The following is a 25,215-nucleotide window of genomic DNA, read 5'->3' as shown; positions in this document are numbered from 1 at the left end:
GAACTATTACTAAGATTCTGCTGATTATTATTATTATTTTTTAGAAATATTGGTCCTGGTATGATGTGAATAGACACGTCTGTCATCCTGCATGCCATTGCATATGAAAAAGACAATGATCGAGTTATAACTAATATAAAGAAATTACAAGATGCATTTATGCTCAATGCTCAAACTGCTATATTGTTTAATTGCAAGATATTTTCATATATACATTCAAAATGAAATGTACATGTGTCAGCATAGTCGTTTCTGGGTAATAATTACAGTTTTATTACGACATATCACCTCATCTTCCACAGTGGTTGTAAGTGTTCTCTATTTCAGTTAGATTTTCTTGTATTTCCATTTGGCAACAAAGCAGAGGGAACAGAACTCTGGCCAGTGCTGTGGTGGACCAGATTCATCCCTCCTAACAACTTGCGTTCCATCCCACACCAAAAACTGTGCTTCAATTCCATTCCAACACACACACACACACACACATGACCTGTGTATGTGTGTGTGTATATTTGCAGAACTGCAAGTTAACAGAAGAAGCAAGTAATGTTTTTGCAGAGGAGTGAGACAGAGATGTAAGTGCTTGACAACCTCAGTCTTGTGTTTTTTGAGATGAGCTGTGTCATGCCTGTGAGTGTGTTTCACGGCATATTTCCCCAATTCCCCAAATCTGCACCAGTGTTTTCCCAAGCAAGCACCCACCCACCCACAATAACCCCAGTGTGTGTTAGAGAGAGAACCCATGTGTGTGTGTGTGTATGCAGAGGTCAATGTCTGTAGAGGTCAATGTACGCACATCGGTTTCTATGTCTGCACTTGTGTCTGTATGAGTGTTTTTGCCTGAACCATTTTAAGACTAATTCTGATCACACCCTGTATTGTGTGTGTGACCCTGAGCCAAGCTAGAGCCGCTTTTGGTGCCGATCTGGCCCACATCAGGCTAAAGGTTCCAGAACCAATGTCAAGGGCCTGCTACAAGTTCCAGAACCATCAAGGGACACAGTGAAAGGTCCAGAACCTTGTTGTGGAACATGATAAAAATTCCAAAACCACGCCAAGGCACATGTTTGCCCATTTGCAACTGTAGTATGTGCTTTACAAAGCATGGGGAAGGTTGCATGCAATTGAGAGTGTAGTGTGTGTGTGTGTGTGTGTGTGTGTGTGTGTGTGTGTGTGTGAATTCGATCTTCCTTTTTTCCTGTCTGCCTGTTCTGTTTTGTCTGTCTGTCCTGTTTGCCTGCCACAGCGTGGCGAGTGGCTAAGACAAGACAGAGCTGTGGAGACATCACTCTTCATCAGAGCTGCTGTCCTCCTCAGCCTCCGACATGTCTGCAATGGGGAAACGCAAGATGGCGGCCACTCCACTCAGCTGGTTCAGTTCTGAGAGGAGGGGGGGTGGAGAGAGGGAGAGAAATGGAGAGAATGAGAAGGCAAGATAGAGAGATATAGAAAGAGAGGAAAAAGAGATAAAATAAAAACTAATTAGGGAACAATTGAAACAGAGGGTGTGGGAGAAATGGAAAGTCAAGGACACATTAATTTTCTGATTTTATTCATGTTTCACTTCGAATGAAAACAAATCCCAAAATGAACTCACGATCTCCGGAGACGTGAAGGCTTGAAAAAATCCTGCAGAGGAGAGAATATGGAGACCCACTTGAGATCACATGAGAATATGCAGGAGACAATGTGGAGGTCCATTTGAGATCACATGAAACTCAACTTAGTGACCTTGCGCTTCTCAGCTTAAAATGGCAAACGGACTGTTTTTATAAAGCCTTTTTTTTACGCCTCCAGGCTACCATACAAGGCACCAACCTGGTCAGCCGTGCAGCCGTGGCCTACTGGTTAGCGCTTCGGACTTGTAACCGGAGGGTTGCCGGTTCGAACCCCGACAAGTAGGCACAGCTGAAGTGCCCTTGAGCAAGGCACTGAACCCCTTACTGCTCCCCGAGCGCCGCTGTTGATGCAGGCAGCTCACTGCGCCGGGATTAGTGTGTGCTTCACCTCACTGTGTGTTCACTGTGTGTTCACTGTGTGCTGAGTGTGTTTCACTAATTCACGGATTGGGATAAATGCAGAGACCAAATTTCCCTCACGGGATCAAAAGAGTATATATATACTTATATACTTACTTATACTTAACCTGCACATCGGGAGCAGTTTGAGGATCAGTGTCTTGCTCGAGGACACTTCGGCATGGCCAGGAGGCGCCGGGCTTGAGCCAGCAACTTCTCCACCGGCACCTCTGCCAAAGCTTCACCTTTTAAGTTTCCCCCTTTTTTAGGGCTTTTTTTTTTGCCTTTATTTGTATAGGACAGTGAAGAGTGAGACAGGAAGTAAGTGGGAGAGAGAGATGGGGTGGGATCGGGATATGACCGCAGGTCGGATTCGAACCTGGGTCCCCGTGGGCACTTGGGCCCGTATATGGTATGAGCGCTGTAGCCTGCTGCGCCACAGCGCCCCCAAGTTTCCCCTTTTTAAAGTTTTATGCAACTTCCTCACACATTTACAGTAAAAGCGGTCAGACTGTTTTTCAGCAACAGATGACAGATTTCCTTTAAAGCTACACATTTCTTTTTTGTTCAAAATCATTGGCTATTTAAGCACTTAGTAAACAGGGTCTAGAACAAGGGAGGAGATCAGTGGGTGTTCCATGTTCCCCCTGCAGAACGGTTCCTCTCTGCGTACCTCACGTTCCCACCATTGTCTCGCACACCGTCCACCAACCGCACGTATCGACTGCGTGTCGCCACATCCTGGTGTCTGAGGGGAACAGGAAGTCCACAGTGTAAACACAAAAACAAGCACACACAGGTTTATGCAATACATGGACGCACACACACACCCACACACACAGAGAAAAGGCATAGTTACACTCGCACGCACGCATGCACGCACGCACACACACACACACACACACACACACACACACACACACACACACACACACACACACACACACACACACACACACACACACACACACACACACAGAGAGAGAGAGAGAAGGTATAGTTACACTCACACACACACACACAGAGACAGGCATAGTTACACTCATGCATATATACATAAACGCACACGCACACACACACACACACACACACACACACACACACACACACACACGCACACGTGCACATAAAACATAAAAACACACACACACACACATGCACGCACGCACACACACACACACACACACACACGCACACATGTGCACATAAACACGCACGCACACACACGCATGCACGCACACACAGGCACACACAAAGCAATACACATACACAGCAAAGCAATGACCTACAAAGAGGAACATACAAAGAGGAAACATATCCAGACAGAATTATGTGCAATTGTATTCTTCCTCTGGATCCTCTGCACTATTGGGATGCCACAGATCTGTGATGTGCGTGTGAGAGGCTACAGGGCTCAGGTGCGGTGGTCATACCTGAAGAGTTGATCGCTGATCAGCAGGATGTCAATGGCCAACGCTTCACTCGCCTTCTCAACATGAGCCAGCCTACAGGACATTATAATACACATAACCATGAGCCAGCCTACAGGACATTATAATACACTTAACCAGCATACAGGACATTATAATACACTTAAAGGAATTATCCGGAGTAAAATGCACTTTAGATCAATTTACGGATGATTGGGAGTACATACGTGGAGTTGACATCAAAATCATGTCATTCGGATGTGTTTTGAGAAAGTTCGATTTTACCGTTTTTAGTCAAAACTTCGTTAGCCTGTTAGTGACCAGGGCATGTCATTTAGCGCTACAAAACGCTATTTTTTATACCTCTTCTACAGTTCCAAACAACATTACACTTACGTGGTAGTGAGTAGAGGCTCCTAAAGCCAAACCGAAGTATCCCGAGGTCTTTATGTGGTCGGATAGAGTCCAGAATGAATTTCATCAAGCCAGTACCTTTCGAAATGTTGCTGCTGCAGCTGGCATCTTTAGGGGAAAGTCTGTAGGAGTCGATTGCATCACGTTGTTGCACGACATCACGTCACGTGACATTTCAAAATTCCAACCTGTTAGTAAGCTAGGGTTTGCTGTTGCATACAACTTCATTTCAATTTCGAAAGAAATACTGGACTATGTAAAAAATAAATAAATAAATAAATAAATAAATAAATAAATAAATAAATAAAAAACCGGCGACGAAATTGTGAATTTCCAGAGCGTGTTACCTCACACCTACGGACTTTCTCCTAAAGATGCCAGCTGCAGCAGCAGCAACATTTCCGGAAAGGTACTGGCTTGATGAAATTCATTCTGGACTCTATCCGACCACATAAAGACCTCGGGATCCTTCGGTTTGGCTTCAGGGACCCTCTACTCACTACCACGTAAGTGTAATGTTGTTTGGAACTGTAGAAGAGGTATAAAAATAGCGTTTTGTAGCGGCGAAATGACATGCCCTGGTCACTAACAGACTAACGAGTTTTGACTAAAAACGGTAAAATCAAACTTTCTCAAAACACATCCGAATGACATGATTTTGATGTCAGCTCCACGTATGTACTCCCAATCATCCGTAAATTGATCTAAAGTGCATTTTACTCCGGATAATTCCTTTAACCATGAGCCAGCCTACAGGACATTATAATACACTTAACCAGCCTACAAGACATTATAATACACTTAACCAGCCTACAAGACATTATAATACACTTAACTAGCCTACAGGACATTATAATACACTTAACCAGCCTACAGGACATTATAATACACATAACCATGAGCCAGCCTACAGGACATTATAATACACTTAACCATGAGCCAGCCTACAGAAAGGCATTGCAACACACATAAACAGAAGCCAGCCAACAGAAAAAAAAAAAAAAAAACACACTCATGGATCAGTGTACAATAAGACTTGATAATACACATGAACCAGCCTACAATGACCCACATATCACACACACACACAGGTGCATGGACACACGCACAAATGGACACAGGTGCATGGACACACACACACACACACACACACAAACAAACAAGGAGGCTGCCCAGGTCTGTTTTGTTCAGCCTACTGCAATGAATGCAGTGCAACAATGGCTTTAGACAGCACCCAGGGGCAGTGTCTGAATGAGTGTTTACAGCTCTGCTGACTAATATGAGTGGTCAGGAGAGAGGGCACTCTATCCATCTCTTTTGCTGGACACATGTTTGATTGGCGATCGGAACAGACATGTAAGAAGACAAATTCAACAAGCCAACAAATACAAAAACAAACAGAAGACTGTTGGACAGACGTGCTAACTGATAGATAGATAGATGGATGGGTGGATGGATAGATATATAGATAGATAGATAGGAAGAATAGATGGATGGATGGATGGATGGATAGATAGATTGGAAGAATAGAAGGATGGATGGATAGATAGATAGGAAGAATAGATAGATGGATGGATGGATAGATAGATTGGAAGAATAGATGGATGGATGGATAGATAGGAAGAATAGATAGATGGATGGATGGATAGATAGATAGGAAGAATAGATAGATGGATGGGTGGATAGATAGATTGGAAGAATAGATGGATGGATAGATAGATAGGAAGAATAGATAGATGGATGGATGGATAGATAGATAGGAAGAATAGATAGATGGATGGGTGGATAGATAGATTTGGAAGAATGGATGGATGGATGGACATATGGAGAGGTCTCCCTCACCCGTAGAAGGCTCTGTCTGGTTCATGTTGCAGCATCTTGTAGAAGTCCTCCAAAGCTTTCACTTCACCCGCCGCCTACACCAACCACACAGAAGAATCTTTCTTTTAACATTAACAGAGAGAACCCTCACTCATTAAATATTTCAATCTGGGCCGATAAATACCTTTTTCCAAACATCACAGGCATTTGCCATAGATCAGTGAAAATTCGGCTGGAGGGATGGCCAGACCAGACCAGACCAGACCAGATCAGTCGTACTCACCTTGGTGTCGGATAGGCGACTCGTCACTGTGGGATCTGACAGGATTTCTGTTTTGTGCAGAAAAACAGTTCTGTCTTTATACACTCTACTTTTGAAGCTATTCATTTCAGTAGAAGACAAGATGACATTTCATCACTGATGAATACACTTGTGTGTTCTCATCTCAAGGATTGTTAACTATTTAAAAAGCTCTGGAAGTCATTATTTGTCATGAACTGAACTGACAAATATATTCTTAAACAGATATAACAACCGGATTGTGATTGACTGAAAACCTTCTGGCAGATGCCATATATGGTCATACATACTGTAATATTAATAACAGTTTCAGTCCAATGTAATATCACCATTGTCTGTAACTGTAATACAATTCTCATAATTTAGGCCTATGTGCTGACAGGTCATAATAAAATGACATGATCCATTAGGGCAAATGCCATCATGAGAAGTGTCACTACAGCAGTAGCACAATAGTAACATGACCTACTGTAAGCAAGACTATGACAACTTCTGACAGCATAATGTCAGAGGGTCCAAACTGAGTAAAACCACGTCGTCCTCTAGACTGTGACACATGAGGTTCTGTGAATCAACACAAGTGCTGTGCTAAGATACTCTGTCCAGTCACAATTTCATAATCCTACAGGCATTTCTATTGTTTTCCCTCTGCACCACATGATGCAAAGCATTTGAGCTGCGTCTGGTGAAGGGGGGCTCACCGAGAATAACCATGTACTGTAGGTGACTACTGCAGCATAGTGCATGAGGTTTTTATATATCAGAAGGGCTTGAACAAATGTTTAATCAATTACAATTTTGGCTTCCAACGACTACAAAACAACATGGGTGAGAACAAAAAAAACGGTTGTAACATTCTGTTTTGCAACGACATTTTCAGAAGTCCATTGTTAAAAACACAAATATCAATACATGAGTTAAATACTAATCCAGAAACGGTCATCCCTATACGAGTGCATATCTTCCCTGTCTTTACGAGTCTTGAGTCATCTCCTGACCTTTCAGTGAGTACTTGTGTCCGGACGACGAGTGGACAGTCATGAACTTCGGCCGGTTCTCCAGCAGAAGCTTATTGTCCTGCCGAACGGCCTCCTTGAATAGGTAGGTGATAAACTGGTCCTTCACGAATCCAGGACTGCCCACCAGGACGCACTTCACCACTGAGACAAAGCAATAGGGAGGATGATGAACGCTTAGAAAAGCTTCATTTTTGTCCCTTTGAAAAAGTTAAATATCTACAAGGAGATTTGTAAAGAAAAGTGAGCTGACCAACAGGACATACTTGGGGCTTCACATCACTAACACACACAGCAAACAAAACTACATATGTCAATTCAACATCTTAAACTTTGTCAATAGTATATTTTGTCCCAACCCCCCGACCCCCACACCCCCATTGTAACTCAATGAACCAAGAAGCAAAATACGTAAAAAAGCCTACCGTCAAAGTTTATATGTCGCAAAATTCCCTGCATGACAGCTTCGTAGAACCGTTCTAGAGCCTGTGAGAATATTACAGAACATTTAAACATCCACATTCCATACTGAATCCTGAGGTAAATCTCAACATCCACATTCCATATTGAATCCTGAGGTAAATCTCAACATACACATTCCATATTGAATCCTGAGGTAAATCTCAACATTTTCCCATCCTCACAGACAAACTTGAGATTAAGAGCCTTTTCAGAGCAAATTATTAGCAGCATCATCGCTAATTGTGATGGCTAATACAACACTAACTTGTAACATACATAATGTTGATCGACAGCGCTGTATAACCATTAACAATAATAATAATGGCTGATAACTGATAAACAATAATAATAACACTAATAATGTGTGTAACAACTAGCATTATAACAGTATAACTGATGTCTTTTTGGCGAGCTGTGTTCTGTGGAACTCACCTTCTCATGTTGGGTACAGCTACCTTTCCGCTTGCGAGGGATGGTCACTTCGATCTTCGCCCTCAGTAGGGTCATCGCCGAGGTCACCAGGACGATGTTGGCCAACCCCTCCTGCATCACCACGGCAGCCACGTCTGCCTTCTGCGTAGGGTCACATGCTTGTTCTGTAGGTCACACACACACACACACACACACACACACACACACACACACACACACACACACACACACACACACACACACACACACTTCATTACAACACACACAGACATAACCTTCTGATAGTTATACATGCTTTACTAAGACCCTGATAAGGTTTGTCTTGATTAGCATCTGAGATTAGCATCTCAGCATCATCTCAGCATGTTCACAAAGAAGACTTCAATACTGATATCAACAGAAGTTACAGGACATTATATGCATGGTGCCAGCATTACTGACTCAAATACAGACTAATTAAAGATTCATTACCGATTCTGTCCAGGACAACACTATCCCAGATTTTCTTAGCCAGAGTGAATTTCCTGTTCAGCTCCAGTTCAATTGTGTGGTAGGCGCCCATCTGGGGGAAGACATGGCAAGCATAGAGCATACATGTGTACACAGCATACACCATTTAGGTCCATTCATGAAATTGCTGTTAGCCAACTACACATCATAATTTCTAAACAACATTCTCAACATCAATTAATCAACTGTCACATGTAAATCAACACAAGGCAATTCTTGCTGCTGCTTTTGTTGTTGATATGGTGGACCAGGGGTTCTCAAAGTTTTGATTGGTGAGGGCCAATTCAGGAACACAACATTAACTGAGGGTTAATCCTCAGTTAATGTTGGGTTACTGAATTGGGTTAACTGAATAACTGAGGCTAAACCATACCTGTCAACATTTAGCTTTCCAAAAACGTTTCATACACGTGTTTCAACACTGCATTTCGGTCGTTGCTTTTACCTTACCATTACCTTACGCATGCCAGTTATGTATCCACCAGCTGCCTGCCTGCAGCCTACTTCCAAAACTCCAAAACTGCTTGCTGTCAGATTTGGTTCCGAGGGAACAAGTTCAGTGTATCAACAACACTCAATAACAGTTTATGTGATGTGTTAATCAATTAAATTCCCAACAATTTCACAACAGCTAGTTCTGGAGTAGGCCATTTAACTAGCCCGCTTGCTTACGACGAGACTCAGGCTGCACAGTTGGCACCCGCTTCCTTATTTGGGTTTTGGGTTGCCAGGTTTTAGCCTATGACAAAACGGTTGAAATTGAAACTAAGTGATCGTGTATGTGTAGGGTGTATTTCATACACAATCTGGCAACCTGAATGGATCAATGATTTTAAAAAAGAAGTTTGATGGCCATGCAAATTAAGGGAGTTTTCCAGGAGAATTAACAAAACGGGAGGGTGCTGGGAGATGACCTTGAAATATGGGAGAAACCCAGGAAAAACGGGAGTGTTGACAGGTATGGGCTAAACCTGGCAAAACTTGTGAAAATCTTAAGAAAAATTGCAATGCACACACAATACCTGGGGTTCTCTACCCTCAACAGACAAATTTGGGATATAACAGTTCTGGTTGCAGTCCATTTGCAAGTACAAGCTTATTTAGAAAAAACAGTCTCAGTGTGCCTTGCTTCTTATCAGCATAGGCCTTATTCAGGGCCAATTCCAGCTACCAAAGCACCACAGGAAAACCTGACGGCCACTAAACAGAGAATCATTCTTTTCAAAGCACACAGTACAGTTGTACAGTTTTAACAGTTTTACAGATGTTATCAGATGTTATCGCGGGCCGCCATTGGTCCCCAGGCCGCACTTTGAGAACCTATGTGGTGGACAGTATTATTTGTTTCTCCTCACCTTGACATACTGGTTTTCTTCGAGGTTGGTTCCTTTGACGCGGAGTTGGCATGCCTGGGAATCAAAGTCGATGGTTTCCACGCATACGGTCAGGGTGGTTCGGACGCGAGAACTACTACTACTACCTGTGGACGACTCGGTCTGCACCTTCCTGTGTGGGAGAATGCACGCAAAGCGTTGTGGGGGGAAATGAATACTCAGTTTTGTCAAGTGGCGAAGTTTTGCCACTGACCAGTAGAGAAAGGCATGAATGGACAGAAATTAAGGAATATACCTTACTGTGTAATATTGTGTGCGCATATTATTGGTGCATGCATGGTCATTCACTTGTTTCTGTGATATTTAGTGTTGATTTATGTAAATAACATTTGTTTACAAACATAGCAGACAAACGGGCAAGTAAAACAAAAGAGGGAGCGATGACACACCTGATGGTGGAGGCTCGTAGACTATCCCCCACCTGCACCAGGTTGTAGGTGTGCCACATGTCCTCCGCCTCCTCCGGCATCAGGGTCACCTGACTGCAGCAGACCCATCACAAACACACACACACACACACACAAACACACACACACAAAGCATGGTAATGGTAACTGCTTTCTTGCCTTCATAAATATAGCTTGCTGTCTCTCAGTCACACACACGCATACACAAACTCGGCAAGGGGCAACACTTAAAAGTACCATAAATGAGTTACAGCTAAATATCTAAGTTAGCTTTAACAGGGTATAACAAACTCCAACATCAAACCCATGCACGGCCTTGCATTGTAAGTTACACTTAAGTGAATCTAATGCTCTTAGTCATGATTAGCTTGATACTCTCCGCCATAAGGTAGTTGAGCTATATCATGAGGTAACATTTGAATTATCCAAGGAATCTGGTTAATTTCATGAAGCTAAACGCTAGCTACTTGGCTAGCAGCTGTACATATGGGGATCTGCAGGCTGAAAATGTGAACAGGTGGCAGACTTGGCTCAACGCAGACGAAGTGTGACTGAACGAAAGCAGGGAAAGCTAGCCACGCAAACCAGGATAGCATTAGCTGGTTTGTGTGGAGAAAGAAAAGTAGACTGAAGGTACTAACTTGCTAGCAACAATCAACTAGGCTATCGATAACTATCCAAATAATGTGCTCCCTGTCACTTACCCGGCATTGTCTTTCTCGATGTCTTTGTGGAGCAACTTCATGGTACGGAAGGTCTGATGTTAGTATGACAAAAGTAAATATCTTGAAAAAGGTATGTTATTCCATTGATTTAAAGAAATAGGTTAATTTTGGGCGACATAAACAGGCCATCCTTCTACTATGGAATGAATCACTACCAGTCGAGACTGTCGCGTGTCCATTGCGTCATTTCATCACATCAATTCCATATTTGGTCACTTCCGTGAACGACAAAAAAGATCTGTCGCTGTCGCACATTGATAGTTTATATTTGTAGACCTTAAATTGCTTTTAATCTGGGATTAAATTTGGATAATGTTTTTGTTGGCCATTAGCATTGGCAGATAGTTGTTTAACTTGGACAATTACAATGTTGCTTTCTTGCAAGAGGGAACATCCTTATGTTGCAGTTTTTACTATTGGTATAATTTACGTTGAATGCCATGTTGCCATAAGGATACTGGCATAAATTGAGTGAATTATATAATGATGTTTTCCTCAACAACTATGAATGGAATTTAATTATTTACTGTTCTGTTGTCACTGTAACTTGTACTTCGTGACTGATATATGTCACAGCCAATCCGTAACCAAAGAACAGTTTCACCAAGTCCTGGGAGGAGCTTTCAACTGCCTATGAAGCCGAAGAACTGATAGTTTTACCCGCCTCCTTACGTGCTCAACAACCGCTTCCTCTGGCTACGTTTCTGGAGGGACGGGAAAAGAAACGTTGAAACTTAGAAATATATATTTAATTTGGGGTTTATTGAAAACGCAAAGTATAAAGTGGTGTCTTGGAGCACAGACATTCGGTTCTTGTTACTCTATTCTGCTCGCTCCGTTGCATATTTTCATAGTTATCTTCTATTTGCCGTAGTGATAGCTGTGCAGTTAAGCCCGCCGTGTTAGCTAGCTAATTGGCTAGCTAGCGACTAGCCTCTCCTTTACTCTGCCGTGTTGACTTCAGTTGTTCGAAAAAAAGGCTCAATTTAACAAGACCTAATGGCAGAATCTGACAAGTTAAACATCGATTCAATAATTCAACGCCTCCTCGAAGGTAAGCTTAGTTGAATGTGAATTTTCTTGGATGTGTGTTTGCATTTCTAACGTGAGTAAAATGCAAAGATGGCCACAGTTTAGCAACTAGCAACAAATATACAAGTACAGCTATGTGGGTAGCTAACGTTAATTAGCTAACAGCTACGTCTAGTGCGGTTCAGGTACAGTTAGCAAGCCACATCCCAAAGTAAAAGTTTACGATGGTAGATCGGAGGGTTAGCTAGAGATTAGCATATTCAGCTTCACTGATGGATGGTTCCACCATTTTTCTTTGGGGTTGCATGGAAGTTTGAATGAGCAGATGAATGTAAGCTACTTAGTTAACACGTTAACGTTAGGTGTCGAGTTTCTTGGATGAACTGCTATCGCCAAACATATTTATTGTTTAAATGCGTAACTAATATAGTTAAAGATACAAATGAAAGTACAATCTCCGTTATGGAGCGAAAGTGCGAGCTAGCTAACGTCGATGTTGCACCCGTGTGATACGGGAGCACATCGCTATCATAGGAAAACATCCTTAGGACTTCAGAGTAGTGTTCACTGCAGTAAAATGCACAGACCCTATGACTGCCATCGCTTAATTAACCATAACGCTGTTTCTTTCTCTTGCTGTCCCCACGCTAGTGAAGGGTTCTAGGCCTGGAAAGAACGTTCAGTTGACGGAGAATGAGATCCGCGGTCTGTGCCTCAAATCCCGGGAGATTTTCCTCAGTCAACCCATCCTTTTGGAACTGGAGGCACCGCTAAAGATTTGTGGTAGGTATTGAACCATGTGCATAATGCAGTATTTTATTATAAGAAGCATGCAACATCGCATGAAACGTTCAGAATGTTGTAGTTTTGGCCTACAGGCACGTCATTTTGTAATGCGATGGAACGTGCCACGCGTTCTGATCCCTCCAAGCATCCTCTTTGATGATTGGAGTTGCTCGTGTTATCCATGTATATGTAAACATCCCCTTGTATATTTTTGACATGCTTCAGGTGATGTCCACGGTCAGTACCACGACCTCCTGAGGTTATTTGAGTATGGTGGCTTCCCCCCAGAGAGCAACTACTTGTTCCTGGGCGACTATGTGGACAGAGGCAAGCAGTCCCTAGAGACCATCTGTCTGCTCTTGGCCTACAAAGTCAAGTACCCTGAGAATTTCTTTCTTCTGCGAGGCAATCATGAGTGTGCCTCCATCAACAGGATATATGGTTTTTATGATGAATGTAAGTGAAGAAATGGATCTCTCTCACACACACATAAACAAAATCACTGTAACTGTATTCTTGCCCTCATAAATATAGCTGTGAAGATTTAGTATTATTATTATTATTATTATTATTATTATTATTTTTAATTCTATTCCTTGCTCTCAAGTCATACACAATCATGACTGGCCTCTCAAATGAACGTCTGGATCAATCATTGCCATCCAGTCACCTGTATAATTAACACTGTAATCCCTGTTCAACCATTATTCTTTATTTATAATTATAATAATTAAATTACCTGATGCTCTTATATAGAGATTATTGTTTAATTAGCTAACTACTGGAATAGTCCCCACTGCACAAACTCGGGCGTTATTAATAAGGGGCATGATCAGGTGCACAATGGTGTAATGGTATCTGAGATTTAACTCCTCTCCTTCATGTGTTCCTTTTGGAAACTCAGATGTCTAACCACTAGACCACCAGCCTTTTGGATTTAGCATTTTGGTTTAACTTTGGCATTTGGACAGTTTGTGGGAGGGAGGGTTGGTTAATTTTGTAAATAATTGATTTACAGTGGTAACTTCTAATGGGGTGCATTCAGAAACCATACACTCAAGAATTTGCCTTCGCTTATAATTTAGAATATACTGACATTTACTGTACCCATTCATCCAAGGATTCTGTATATGCCCCTGTTTTCTGAACCCTCTGGTGCCCTCTCCAGGCAAGAGGCGGTATAACATCAAGCTGTGGAAGACGTTCACAGACTGCTTCAACTGCCTACCTGTCGCTGCCATTGTTGACGAAAAGATCTTCTGTTGTCATGGAGGTACGTGGCAACTATTACTAAGTGCTAAAGGTGTGAATTCCACACCTGTTACCCAGTGGAAATCAAGCCCATAATTCTAAAGGTTATACAGTCATCAATCTGTTTAAAATAATAATAACATATAAATGTGTGAATTTATGTTCTCCACTTTGTAATTGTCCTTTATGTTAAATGCAGAAAGTCCATCTTTCAGGGCCACAATCCCTGGTTTCATTTAACATTTATTTGTACTTCTATTTCTGTTTGTTTAACCAGTTTTCCATTTCACGGTGTGTGTGTGAGAAATTTCTTAAATCTGTGTATACGTGTGTGTGTGTGTGATTTAGAGGCTTGATGTACTTGTGTTTGGGTAGCTGTGTGTCTCCACACTGCAAACGTGTAGGCTACTTGTTTTATGGCTTCTCGGCTCTTATCTATTTGGGTCTGTTCCTCTGCGCTCTGCTGTTTGTGCAACTGATGCGGTTATGTAATGCTTTGGAAATCTGTGTTTGCTGCCTTTCCTCTGAACAACAATTGTATTGTTATTACAGGACATCACAGTAATGTAACAGTAGTCATGTAAGTGGCCCTGTGTGTGAAGTTGCTATACTTAGTTTTGCATTAGTGTGTGTGTGTGAGAGCGGACTTTAGAGTTGGGTCCACTTACCTTGACCCAAATGTGGAAAAATCTCTGGTATTTTAGTCGGAGATGTCTGCTGTTGTGTTTGTTTTTCTTTTGTGGATTTAATTTGTTTGTTGCTGGCAGGTGTAATCCTTTTTTTTTTTTTTTTGAAGTTGAAGTTCCATCAGTGTTAGGGAGATTCAGTGATTATCTGCAGTTGGTTGGGGGGGACTTGTCAGTAGATTAATGTACATGAACATGAAGTAAAGATTACATTGTAGAGTATTCACACTATATAAGGAATGTCTGGCTGAGTTGTGTAGTGTGGAACATTTTCATATAATAACAATCTTGTCAGGTGGAATTCTTTACTACTGAGCTGAAGGGTGTAGGGTGTGTGTTTGGGGGGTGGGGAGGCATGGAAGGGTGCATATGTTTAAAGGAAGGTAATGACCCTTTAAACTGGTCGGAACCGCAAACGTAGTGTGGCAGTTATGTGTGCTCTTTGCATGCACTTTTAGTTGGGGGCATTTTTATTCATATTATTATCACAGTGTTGAACACATGGTAAAAACATTTATTTTCCACAGCTTTACTGATATCTATCTTTTTATTTTTTATTTATTACTTTCTCGTGTGTGTGTGTGTCTGTCTGTGTCTGTCTGTCTGTCAGTCTGTCTGTCTCTTTTTTTGTCACCTTACTTTGACCTCTGTTTTTCCACTTCAGGCCTGTCGTGTGTGTGTGCCAGTATGTCGTATTTCATGCGTCTGCTATCTATGTCTCGAATGCTGTCCTACAGCCTTGGGCCCCATCACCTTCTTCTGTTTGTATGTGTGTCTACTTTTGTTCGTGTCTGGTACCCTGTCTTGACCTCTTTCCTCCTGAAGTCCATCTAAAATGTGACAACTAATGTGTCGCCTCGGTCCCTCATCCCTAGGCCTGTTTCTATCGTGTGTGTGCGTTTATCCTTGTGGCGGTCCTTCATCCCTAGTATCCCTAGCTTCTCGTTTGTGTGTGTGTGTGCGTTTATCCTTGTGGCGGTCCTTCATCCCTAGTATCCCTAGCTTCTCGTGTGTGCGTTTATCCTTGTGGCGGTCCTTCATCCCTAGTATCCCTAGCTTCGTGTGTGTGTGTGCATCGTTTATCCTTGTGGCGGTCCTTCATCCCTAGTATCCCTAGCTTCTTGTGTGTGCGCGTTTATCCTTGTGGCGGTCCTTCATCCCTAGTATCCCTAGCTTCTCGTGTGTGTGTGTGCGCGTTTATCCTTGTGGCGGTCCTTCATCCCTAGTATCCCTAGCTTCTTGTGTGTGTGTGTGTCGTTTATCCTTGTGGCGGTCCTTCATCCCTAGTATCCCTAGCTTCTCGTTTGTGTGTGTGTGCGTTTATCCTTGTGGCGGTCCTTCATCCCTAGTATCCCTAGCTTCTCGTGTGTGTGTGTGTGTGTGCGTTTATCCTTGTGGCGGTCCTTCATCCCTAGTATCCCTAGCTTCTCGTGTGTGCGTTTATCCTTGTGGCGGTCCTTCATCCCTAGTATCCCTAGCTTCTCGTGTGTGTGTTAAATTACTTATGGGGAAATAACAACCCGGCATTGAAACCTCATACATTCACTAAATCCAGGAGGTGTATGCGAGAGAAGCCCCTGGCTGCTGCAGAGCAAGTGTCACATGATCGCTAGTGGGTCCACGTTGTCACATGCACGCCTAATGTTTATTTTGTGCAGCTAGACTAGGCTACTTGGGATTTTGTGCCGCTACTTCTGTTCAAGTAGCATTGAGAGACACGTTTTTTCCTACATGTTATTATATGGAGGCCTTTGTGTATTTTAAGTCAGTTGTAAGCAAAGAACTCTTCTCATGTAACCCTTTTCTAAATGGACTGAAGTTTGGTCTAAATATCTACGTTTATCGATTATGCTAACTGTTAGCATCTCTATGGGATTTCTCATATACATTAGCCATAAGCTAACGCATTAGTTTATATTCTGTAACTTGGAATGCTAACCTACATGATTGCTCTTAAACAAAAGATCGAAGGAAATAATTGAGATGCACTCTGTTGGTCTGCTTCATTTTACAGTGAATCCTAAGTAAAGGTTTTTGAAAGGATCAGCTTCAGACTTTCTCATGTCATTGCCACACACTCAATTGGGGGCAGAATTGGAATGTGTCATAGAGTGACAATTAGGGCTGTCAAAATAACTGAATAATTTCGATTAATTAATTTGAGAAAAAATATCTGATTAAAAAAAATTAGTGCAGATTAATCGATTCCGTATGACCTTTGACCCCGAGCCGTTCTAGTCAGTAAAAATTAGACTGTAAAATGAAGGAGAGAGAGAAGAAAGCGTGCTGCCTGGATCATTGATTGGAACATTTACTTTTAAAAAAACGGCCTGATGGTGTTGATAAAAATAAAGTGTTGAAAATAAAGTCCTCTGCAATGTCTGCAGCAAGGAATTTGCATATCACTGGAGTTCATCAACTCTATAGTCACACATCAATGCAAAGAAATAAGTGTTGACATTGAGGGGAGTGTTAATTTATTTTCATTGTGTTCCCTAGGTTATATCTGTGGCCTGAAATGCCTTGTATGTGAGAAAAACGTCTTCTCGAAGCACTTTTGAATTTATTTCCTCAGCATATTAGGTCATATCATAGATTATTATGCCAATTATTTGAACAGTGAAAATAATAATAATAAAAGTTTTTTAACTTTAATGTCACTAATGCTGATTATTCAATGATTCATTTGAATTTAAATATTTAAAATACTTTCACAGCAAAAATTATATATGTGATTAATTTAGATTAATTAATCAGAGTATGTAATTAGATTAATTTTTAATCGATTGACAGCCCTAGTGACAATGCATTGGTTGATTTGGTTAAAAATTCACAGGATAGGTTATTGGTTATTATTGTATTGATGCTACTTATAAATAATGAGCTGTAAAGCGACTCAGACTTTTTACCAAAAATGTTTTAAAGGAAATCGACTAATTATCGTTATCGTCAAAATCACAAAAAATATCGATATTATTTTTTGTCCATATCGCCCAGTGTGTGTGTGAAAGAGAGATGATTAGTCTCCATAGTGTGTGTTTGTGTGATGATTGGTCTCTATAGTGGTGTGTGTGTGTTGATTGGTCTCCATAGTGGTGCGCGCACATGTGTGTAAATTGGTCTCGATAGTTAGGTGTGTGTGTGTGAGTTGATTGGTCTCGATAGTTATGTGTGTGTGCTCCTCAGGCTTGTCTCCGGACCTGCAGTCAATGGAGCAGATCCGGCGTGTGATGCGTCCGACGGACGTGCCGGACCAGGGCCTGCTCTGCGACCTGCTGTGGGCCGACCCCGACAAGGACGTGACTGGCTGGGGAGAGAACGACCGCGGCGTCTCCTTCACCTTCGGAGCGGACGTCGTCGCCAAGTTCCTCCACAAGCACGACATGGATCTCATCTGCCGTGCCCACCAGGTCAGCCAGCCAATCACAATCTCAGGCGGGCTTGGTGGCCGCCTATCAGAGAAGCTAGACACCGGCAGGGTGATTTGTGACCAGGAAGTAGGTTCTTGGTTATGGCTAGGGTTTTTGTGATGGACACAGGCCTGATAGCGCTCCGGCACCACGCTGGATTTCCGGCGTAGCCTACCGACATGTCTGCGGGAAAATAATCAGTATTGCGTTCGCGTGATCTGAGAGGCCTACTTAAGCCAATCCGGTAATAGGGTAGGAGCTGGTCTTGGGTTTTGGCCAATCAGATTGATTCAGCAATCACTCCACGTGCAAATTTGTTTTGTGTTTCCCCATACACTACGAATGTGTTTCCCACACTGGCAACGCGAAACGTAGCCAAAGTCATGGAGTGCAACTTTATGAAGCCAGGGGAAAACATCAAACTTGTCGATAAAGGTATAAAGAATAAATGGCGCTGGTCTTGGATAGAGGAGGTGGGTAGAGACGAAAAGCCCTTTGGAAGCTGGTGTCAAAAATGCATGTTTCTGCACTTTGTGCGCAAGGAAAATATTATATGGAACTACAATAGCGGGAATAAAGTGCTGCCACGGCAAGAGTTAGACCCTAGTCATCAAGCAGCTGTCCAAGCAATTCAACACACCTCATGTTTGCAGCCACAGCAGATATCCGACCCTCAATGACCGATCACGTGGCTTGTGCTCCTTCATTGCCGAGTTTGATCTGTCGTTTACAATTGCTCATCCATTCGTCACTTTGTGTCAGAAATTAGCGATGATAAACTCGCCCTTACGCATCTGTCTGTCTCGAGGCAACATGCACATCTTATTATACACGGCATCTCGCCAGAATTTAAAAGAAATCTGTCCGACAAGCTTAAAAATAACATGTTTTCACTTAACATTGATGAGGCCACGGACAAAACCATGGATAAGATTCTAAATGTTATGTTTATGACGAGGATGCAGGCAGTCAGTGTGAGAACGGCACCTTGCCAGCAAAAAGGTTAATGTTGCAAATGCCTCAGCACTGTTTCAAAAAATATTTAAAATAAATTATGCATATTTGGCAGAAAAATGAATGTCTCCTTGTTCATGCCCTTTGTCAATGGTTAGGCTACTAATCAATTCCTAGTTTACTTTGGAGTATTATAATTGCCACCCACTGACCTTTCTTGGTTTGGCTATATAGTATGTGTGTTCTCAATATGCTATACAAGCAATAAGTATGCAGGTAAGTGACTACTTAAAAGCAGGGATGGATTAATGTACAGGCCTACCAGGCCCAGGGTCCCAGGAGTTCTAGTGCTCTACACAAAGATGCTACTGTATTATAGACTTGTATTGGGTTTGTTCATCTCATGTCTGAATGATGTCCATTTATATCCACAAAAGTCACCAGAATCTATCACTTAAGGGACTATTTATCAAAATCTTCTCCTAGGGGAGTACACCCCTGGATCCTGCTTGACAATTATGTTGATCACGGCATATATCTTGGCTTGGCCTCCCGGGTAAAAAAGTTCACGCTCAGGATTTTTTTTGTACTATCACCCCTGTGGACATAATGTGTGGTCAGCAGAATTCCCCTCACACATCCAGTATTTACCAAACATGGATATGGCCAGAATGATCTCTGAGCCTCTCCAGGCCTGGTAGAGATCTGTGGCATCTGTAATCCCATTGCTGACGAACGCACCTCACGCACCTCAGTTCAGGCTTGTAAGAACAGGCTTGAGGCAGAACAACACCTTCCCAGGAAAAAGCAGAAGTTATCCAGAAGCGGAGCCAGATGGGTATGATTGTGTTGTGCTCCGGAGTTTGTTCCACCTCTGCAGCAGAGCAGGAGGGAGTGGAGGGAGAGAGCGCTGTAGCGATCATCTCGGAGGGCCAGACCTGATCCAGGTATTAGGACCAGCTGAAATGCCTCACTCTGTTCCAGTGAAACTGTGTGTGTGTGTGTGCGTTTTTATTATTTAGAATTCAGTGTCGGCATTAAGACAATTAACTGCACTAATAAATTAAATTTGAGATTTCAAATGGGTTTATTATTATGTTATCCGAAACGGGCCATCCCACTGTCGATCTTAACTCATTGAATGCCAAGCTGTTTTCGGAAGCTTTGTCCTAGAGTGCCAGCAATCTAGACCATTGTTGATAATTTTTGTACAGCCACAGCATATTCTGTGTTATAGCTATGAACACATACCATGGCTCGTTTAAATGGTGAGACTTTAAGCTCTCGTTGTGTGCAAACCGTGTATTTCTACACGCCTCGGTTCCTGAGAAATCCCAAGCTAAACAGTGGCTAGTTTTCATCTAAATCGCCAGGAAGTGATCAGTGAGACCTGGCGAGACTGCCACCTAGTGATAGACCCAACGAAAATGGCCTGGTTTGACCTGACGTGCCTGCGTCACTGATTCGCCCAAAGCGCAACCGGAAGTTGATAAAATGTCCAGACAGCGCTTTTCATGAGTTTTTGATCGTCATATATTTCATTTCCATTCATCACAGAGTTCCCAAAATCACTTATAAGGTGTGTTAGAGTGTCTAGTTTAAGTAATTAAAAAAAAAAATGCTAATAATACGTTATAATATTACGTTTTTGGCACTAAGCTCATGGGAAGGAAAACGTAATATTACGTTTTTGGCAGCACTCAATGAGGGGGGGGGCGGATCAGGATTTTGCTGTGGGATATGATGGCCTCTGGTGGTCATTTAATGAATTGCAGAAGGCTGTTGAGAAATGACAGGATTTAAATGTGTCGGTGCCTGTGCACTAAGCCACTGAACTATTTTTTTTTTAGTGCAGGGCTCGACAGTGCAACTATTTTTGCACGTACTTGCTTGCATGACACTGCCGAGTGGATACATCCAACAAAGTTTTTGTTTCACTCTTGCTAACAATACATTAGGGCATTACTACTGGTCTCAGAGTGGCATTCTAAGCGCAGCACTGATGCAGATGTTTCAGGTCCTTAAAAGTGGAGCTATGCAAAAAAAATAAATAAATAGGCTACAAAATTCTTTTTACTTGGTCACACAAGTGCTACTTTCGAGAAAAAAAAAAAAAAAAGTTGAGCCCTAAAGTATTAATTCATGAACTTGCGTGATTGACCAAAGGCTTGTCAGCTCCTCAGTAACATTTCCTCATTGGTTGTTTAGGCAGGTGGTGGAGGACGGCTATGAGTTCTTTTTGCCGTCAGCTGGTCACACTGTTCTCTGCCCCCAAACTACTGTGGCGAGTTTGACAACGCCTGAGCCATGATGGCGTGGATGAAAACACTCATGTGCTCCTTCCAGGTGTGTATGTGTGTTACACTGTGTGTGTGTGTGTGCGTTTTTATTATTTAGAATTCAGTGTCGGCATTAAGACAATTAACTGCACTAATAAATTAAATTTGAGATTTCAAATGGGTTTATTATTATAATGTTATCCGAAACGGGTCATCCCACTGTCGATCTTAACTCATTGAATGCTGTTTTCGAAGCTTTGTCCTAGAGTGCCAGCAATCTAGACCATTGTTGATAATTTTGTACAGCCACAGCATATTCTGTGTTATAGCTATGAACACATACCATGGCTCGTTTAAATGGTGAGACTTTAAGCTCTCGCAGGTGCAAACCGTGTATTTCTACACGCCTCGGTTCCTGAGAAATCCCAAGCTAAACAGTGGCTAGTTTTCATCTAAATCGCCAGGAAGTGATCAGTGAGACCTGGCGAGACTGCCACCTAGTGATAGACCCAACTTAAAAATGGCCTGGTTTTGACCTGGCGTGCCTCGCCACTGATTAACTCCAAAGCGGCAAACCGAGTTGATAAAATGTCCAGATTGTGCGTTTTCATGAGTTTTTGATCGTCATATATTTCATTTCCATTCATCACAGAGTTCCCAAAATCACTTATAAGGTGTGTTAGAGTGTCTAGTTTCGTAATTTAAAAAAAATGCTAATAATATGTTATAATATTACGTTTTTGGCACTAAGCGCATGGGAAGGAAAAACGTAATATTACGTTTTTGGCACTCAATGAGTTAAGGGGGGCGGATCAGGATTTTGCTGTGGGATATGATGGCCTCTGGTGGTCATTTAATGAATTGCAGAAGGCTGTTGAGAAATGACAGGATTTAAATGTGTCGGTGCCTGTGCACTAAGCCACTGAACTATTTTTAGTGCAGGGCTCGACAGTGCAACTATTTTGCACGTACTTGCTTGCATGACACTGCCGAGTGGATACATCCAACAAAGTTTTGTTTCACTCTTGCTAACAATACATTAGGGCATTACTACTGGTCTCAGAGTGGCATTCTAGCACAGCACTGATGCAGATGTTTGTGTCCTTAAAAGTGGAGCTATGCAAAAAAAATAAATAAATAGGCTACAAAATTCTTTTACTTGGTCACACAAGTGCTACTCGAGGAAAAAAAAAAAAGTTGAGCCCTAAAGTATTAATTCATGAACTTGCGTGATTGACCAAAGGCTTGTCAGCTCCTCAGTAACATTTCCTCATTGGTTGTTGCGCAGGTGGTGGAGGACGGCTATGAGTTCTTTGCGAAGCGTCAGCTGGTCACACTGTTCTCTGCCCCCAACTACTGTGGCGAGTTTGACAACGCTGGAGCCATGATGAGCGTGGATGAAACACTCATGTGCTCCTTCCAGGTGTGTATGTGTGTTACACTGTGTGTGTGTGTTCGAGAGAGACTTTATTGACTGTTGATCTGATACTTTATTGATCTGTTGCCATGTACGCATGTGCATCTTTGCATAAACACACTCCACCATTGGAGGAATAAAGTAAACTAACGTCACTGGAGGTTTAGCTCAAGCCCTTTCAGTGGTGTTTATGTGCTGCTGGATTGCTGTTTACTCACACATTCTCTCTCCTCTCTCTCTCTCTCTCTCTCTCTCTCTCTCTCTCTCTCTCTCTCTCTCTCTCTCTCTCTCTCTCTCTCTCTCTCTCTCTCTCTCTCTCTCTCTCTCTCTCTCTCTCTCTCTCTCTCTCTCTCTCTCTCTCTCTCCAGATTCTTAAGCCAGCTGATAAGAAGTTGTTCTCCTACAGTGGGGGAGGTGGCTTCGGCTCCGGCCGACCCGTCACCCCGCCCAGAAACTCCGCCAAGGCCGGCAAGGCCAAGAAATGACTCGTTCCACACTCGTCCTCTGCTCTTCTACCTCTCCTCCTGTCCTTTTACTACTTCTCCTCCTGTTTTGTTTTTTTTCTCTCCCTCAATCCTCCACTGCCCCCCCCCCTTTTCCTCCCCCCTGTTTTCTCTTCCTCTTTCTCTTGGACACCAAAATCGCCCCCCGATGTTGTAGCGTAGTCGGTTCCGGTACCGGCCCAGTGTTGGTCCAGGTCCGGGCCCGATTGGGCTGCTCTCTGGGTCAGTGCAGTCTCCACGACTCCACCTTTTTAGTTCTTTGTTCCTTCCGCTGCGTTTTCTTAATGACTTCATAATGTGTGTGTGTGTGTGTGTGTGTGTGGGCCTGTACAATTGTTCACCGATTTTGTGTGAGACAGAAAGAGAGAGAAAGTGTGTTGAATCAGAAAAGCCCGGATGCCTGTTGTAACAGACTCCGAGTCGATTTGAATGCCTGATTTAATGCGTGTCTTTTGAGTGAGTTTGTGTGGGCCTGAGTTAGTGTGTGTGTGTGTGTGTGTCGGTGTGAATAAAAACGTATTACCCCCCCATCCTATCTCCATAAAGCTGTTCTTTTCACCCCACCTGCCCTCTGCCCACACAGTGGGGTCCAACTTAAAATCTGTGTGCAGGAAATACCACCACCCTGGGCACCCCAGTAGCCCTCCTCCTCCTCCACCTCTTCCTCCTCCTCCTCCTCCTGCTCCTCCTCCTGCACACCCCAAACTCGAAGGTTAGAAGCACAACATTGCCGTCAGGCAGAGGGGGATCCCCCTCACCCCCACCCAACCTCTCCTGGGGCACCCTGGGTAGGCTCGCCCAGCCTGATTGCTGATCATGCCCTGCTCTGCTCTGGAACCAATCCAAACCCTTGGCACAAATACATAGCATAGGAGGCCGTCTCACTGCCAGCCACTGTTTTTAATATAAAGAACAGATGGCATGTTATGTTACACTCTGTGTGTGTGTGTGTGTGTGTGTCTGGCACATACTGCAGGGGCTTGGCAGGTTGAGGAATCCAGTCATGTGAAGGCCGATGGGTTGGGGCGTGTGTGGTGGGGTTGTTTTTGTTGTTGTTTTTTCTCTATTTGACGTCACTGATATGGGGAGAGGGTCTGTCCAGTCACTGCGTACTGGTCCGTCTCCAGTGTATTGGAGTCTTAACAGGTATCCGTACCCTTCAGACACTTTTCCCTTTGGGGCCGTAGTGAGATGCAGATTGCTCCGGATTTACTTCACCACCCCAGAAACGGGAAATGTGTTTTTTTTTTTTTTTTTTTTTTTTTCTCTTTTTTTGTCTCTTATTTGCCCCTTTATATTGTGTGTGTGCTCTCAGATCTGTTCATAACTTTAAAAAAGCACAACCCATAATCTGCAGGAAAAGCCCGTCTGAAGAGGTGTGTGTGTGTGTGTGTGTGCATGTGCACCTTTGTGCTTGGTGTTCAGACCGAATGCCAAAACTGTTACACAGTGCACCTGCCCCCTCTAGTGCAGTGTGTGTGTGTGTGTGTCTTTGTTTGTGTTTGTGTATTGGAGAGAGAGAAAGGTGCACTGGCTCCAGGCACAGGCAAGTGGGCCAGCTAGTAGGGCACAGAAGAAACTTTTATCAGAAAATGATTTCTAAACGAGTCCAGAGGTAGAGACCACACATAATACACATAATTTAGGATTTTCATGAAATGGTAGATTTGTACAGCTTTAATTACTTGAAGGAGAACTTTCTTTTTTTTGTAGTATTCATGAAATCAACCAATAAATTCAGAATCTGATACAAAAAGCACTACTGTGTGTGTGTTCTATTTTGTTGTGTGTATTATTGGCTGTGTCTGTGACTCGTTGGTTAATATTATCTGGGGTTAGAGGGGATTGTAACTGGCTCCATCTGTTTGTGTGTATGTGTCTTCCTGCTTACATAACTCACCGGGCCGATTTAATTAAATTTTTCACGCAAGATAAGCCACCATCGTGGTCCTCTGTGTAGTGATCTG

The 25,215-nt window shown here is 42.8% G+C and overlaps 2 protein-coding genes across 2 annotated transcripts; one reads left to right on the top strand and one right to left on the bottom strand.

The window, feature by feature from the left end:
• Positions 1–162: 162 nt before the first annotated feature.
• Positions 163–11,108, bottom strand: pelo (pelota mRNA surveillance and ribosome rescue factor). The gene is made up of 13 exons (XM_048233239.1): positions 10,910–11,108; positions 10,188–10,280; positions 9,760–9,910; positions 8,366–8,456; positions 7,895–8,058; positions 7,426–7,486; positions 6,983–7,144; positions 5,967–6,013; positions 5,705–5,778; positions 3,452–3,523; positions 2,692–2,766; positions 1,598–1,629; positions 163–1,380 (listed from the first exon to the last, which is right to left on the bottom strand). Exons 1-13 carry the CDS (start codon positions 10,948–10,950, stop codon positions 1,286–1,288), a joined length of 1,158 nt encoding a protein of 385 aa, XP_048089196.1. The 5' UTR covers positions 10,951–11,108; the 3' UTR covers positions 163–1,285.
• Positions 11,109–11,608: 500 nt separating this feature from the next.
• On the top strand, positions 11,609–25,007 carry LOC125287409 (serine/threonine-protein phosphatase alpha-2 isoform-like). The gene is made up of 7 exons (XM_048233242.1): positions 11,609–11,984; positions 12,614–12,745; positions 12,974–13,204; positions 13,917–14,021; positions 17,872–18,095; positions 22,617–22,751; positions 23,114–25,007. Exons 1-7 carry the CDS (start codon positions 11,930–11,932, stop codon positions 23,228–23,230), a joined length of 999 nt encoding a protein of 332 aa, XP_048089199.1. The 5' UTR covers positions 11,609–11,929; the 3' UTR covers positions 23,231–25,007.
• The last annotated feature ends 208 nt before the right edge of the window (positions 25,008–25,215 follow it).

This window comes from Alosa alosa, chromosome 22 (assembly GCF_017589495.1).
Source record: "Alosa alosa isolate M-15738 ecotype Scorff River chromosome 22, AALO_Geno_1.1, whole genome shotgun sequence".
Classification (NCBI taxonomy): domain Eukaryota; kingdom Metazoa; phylum Chordata; class Actinopteri; order Clupeiformes; family Clupeidae; genus Alosa; species Alosa alosa.
Note: the sequence above shows the minus strand (reverse complement) of the source record. Positions and strands in the feature narration are given on the sequence as shown.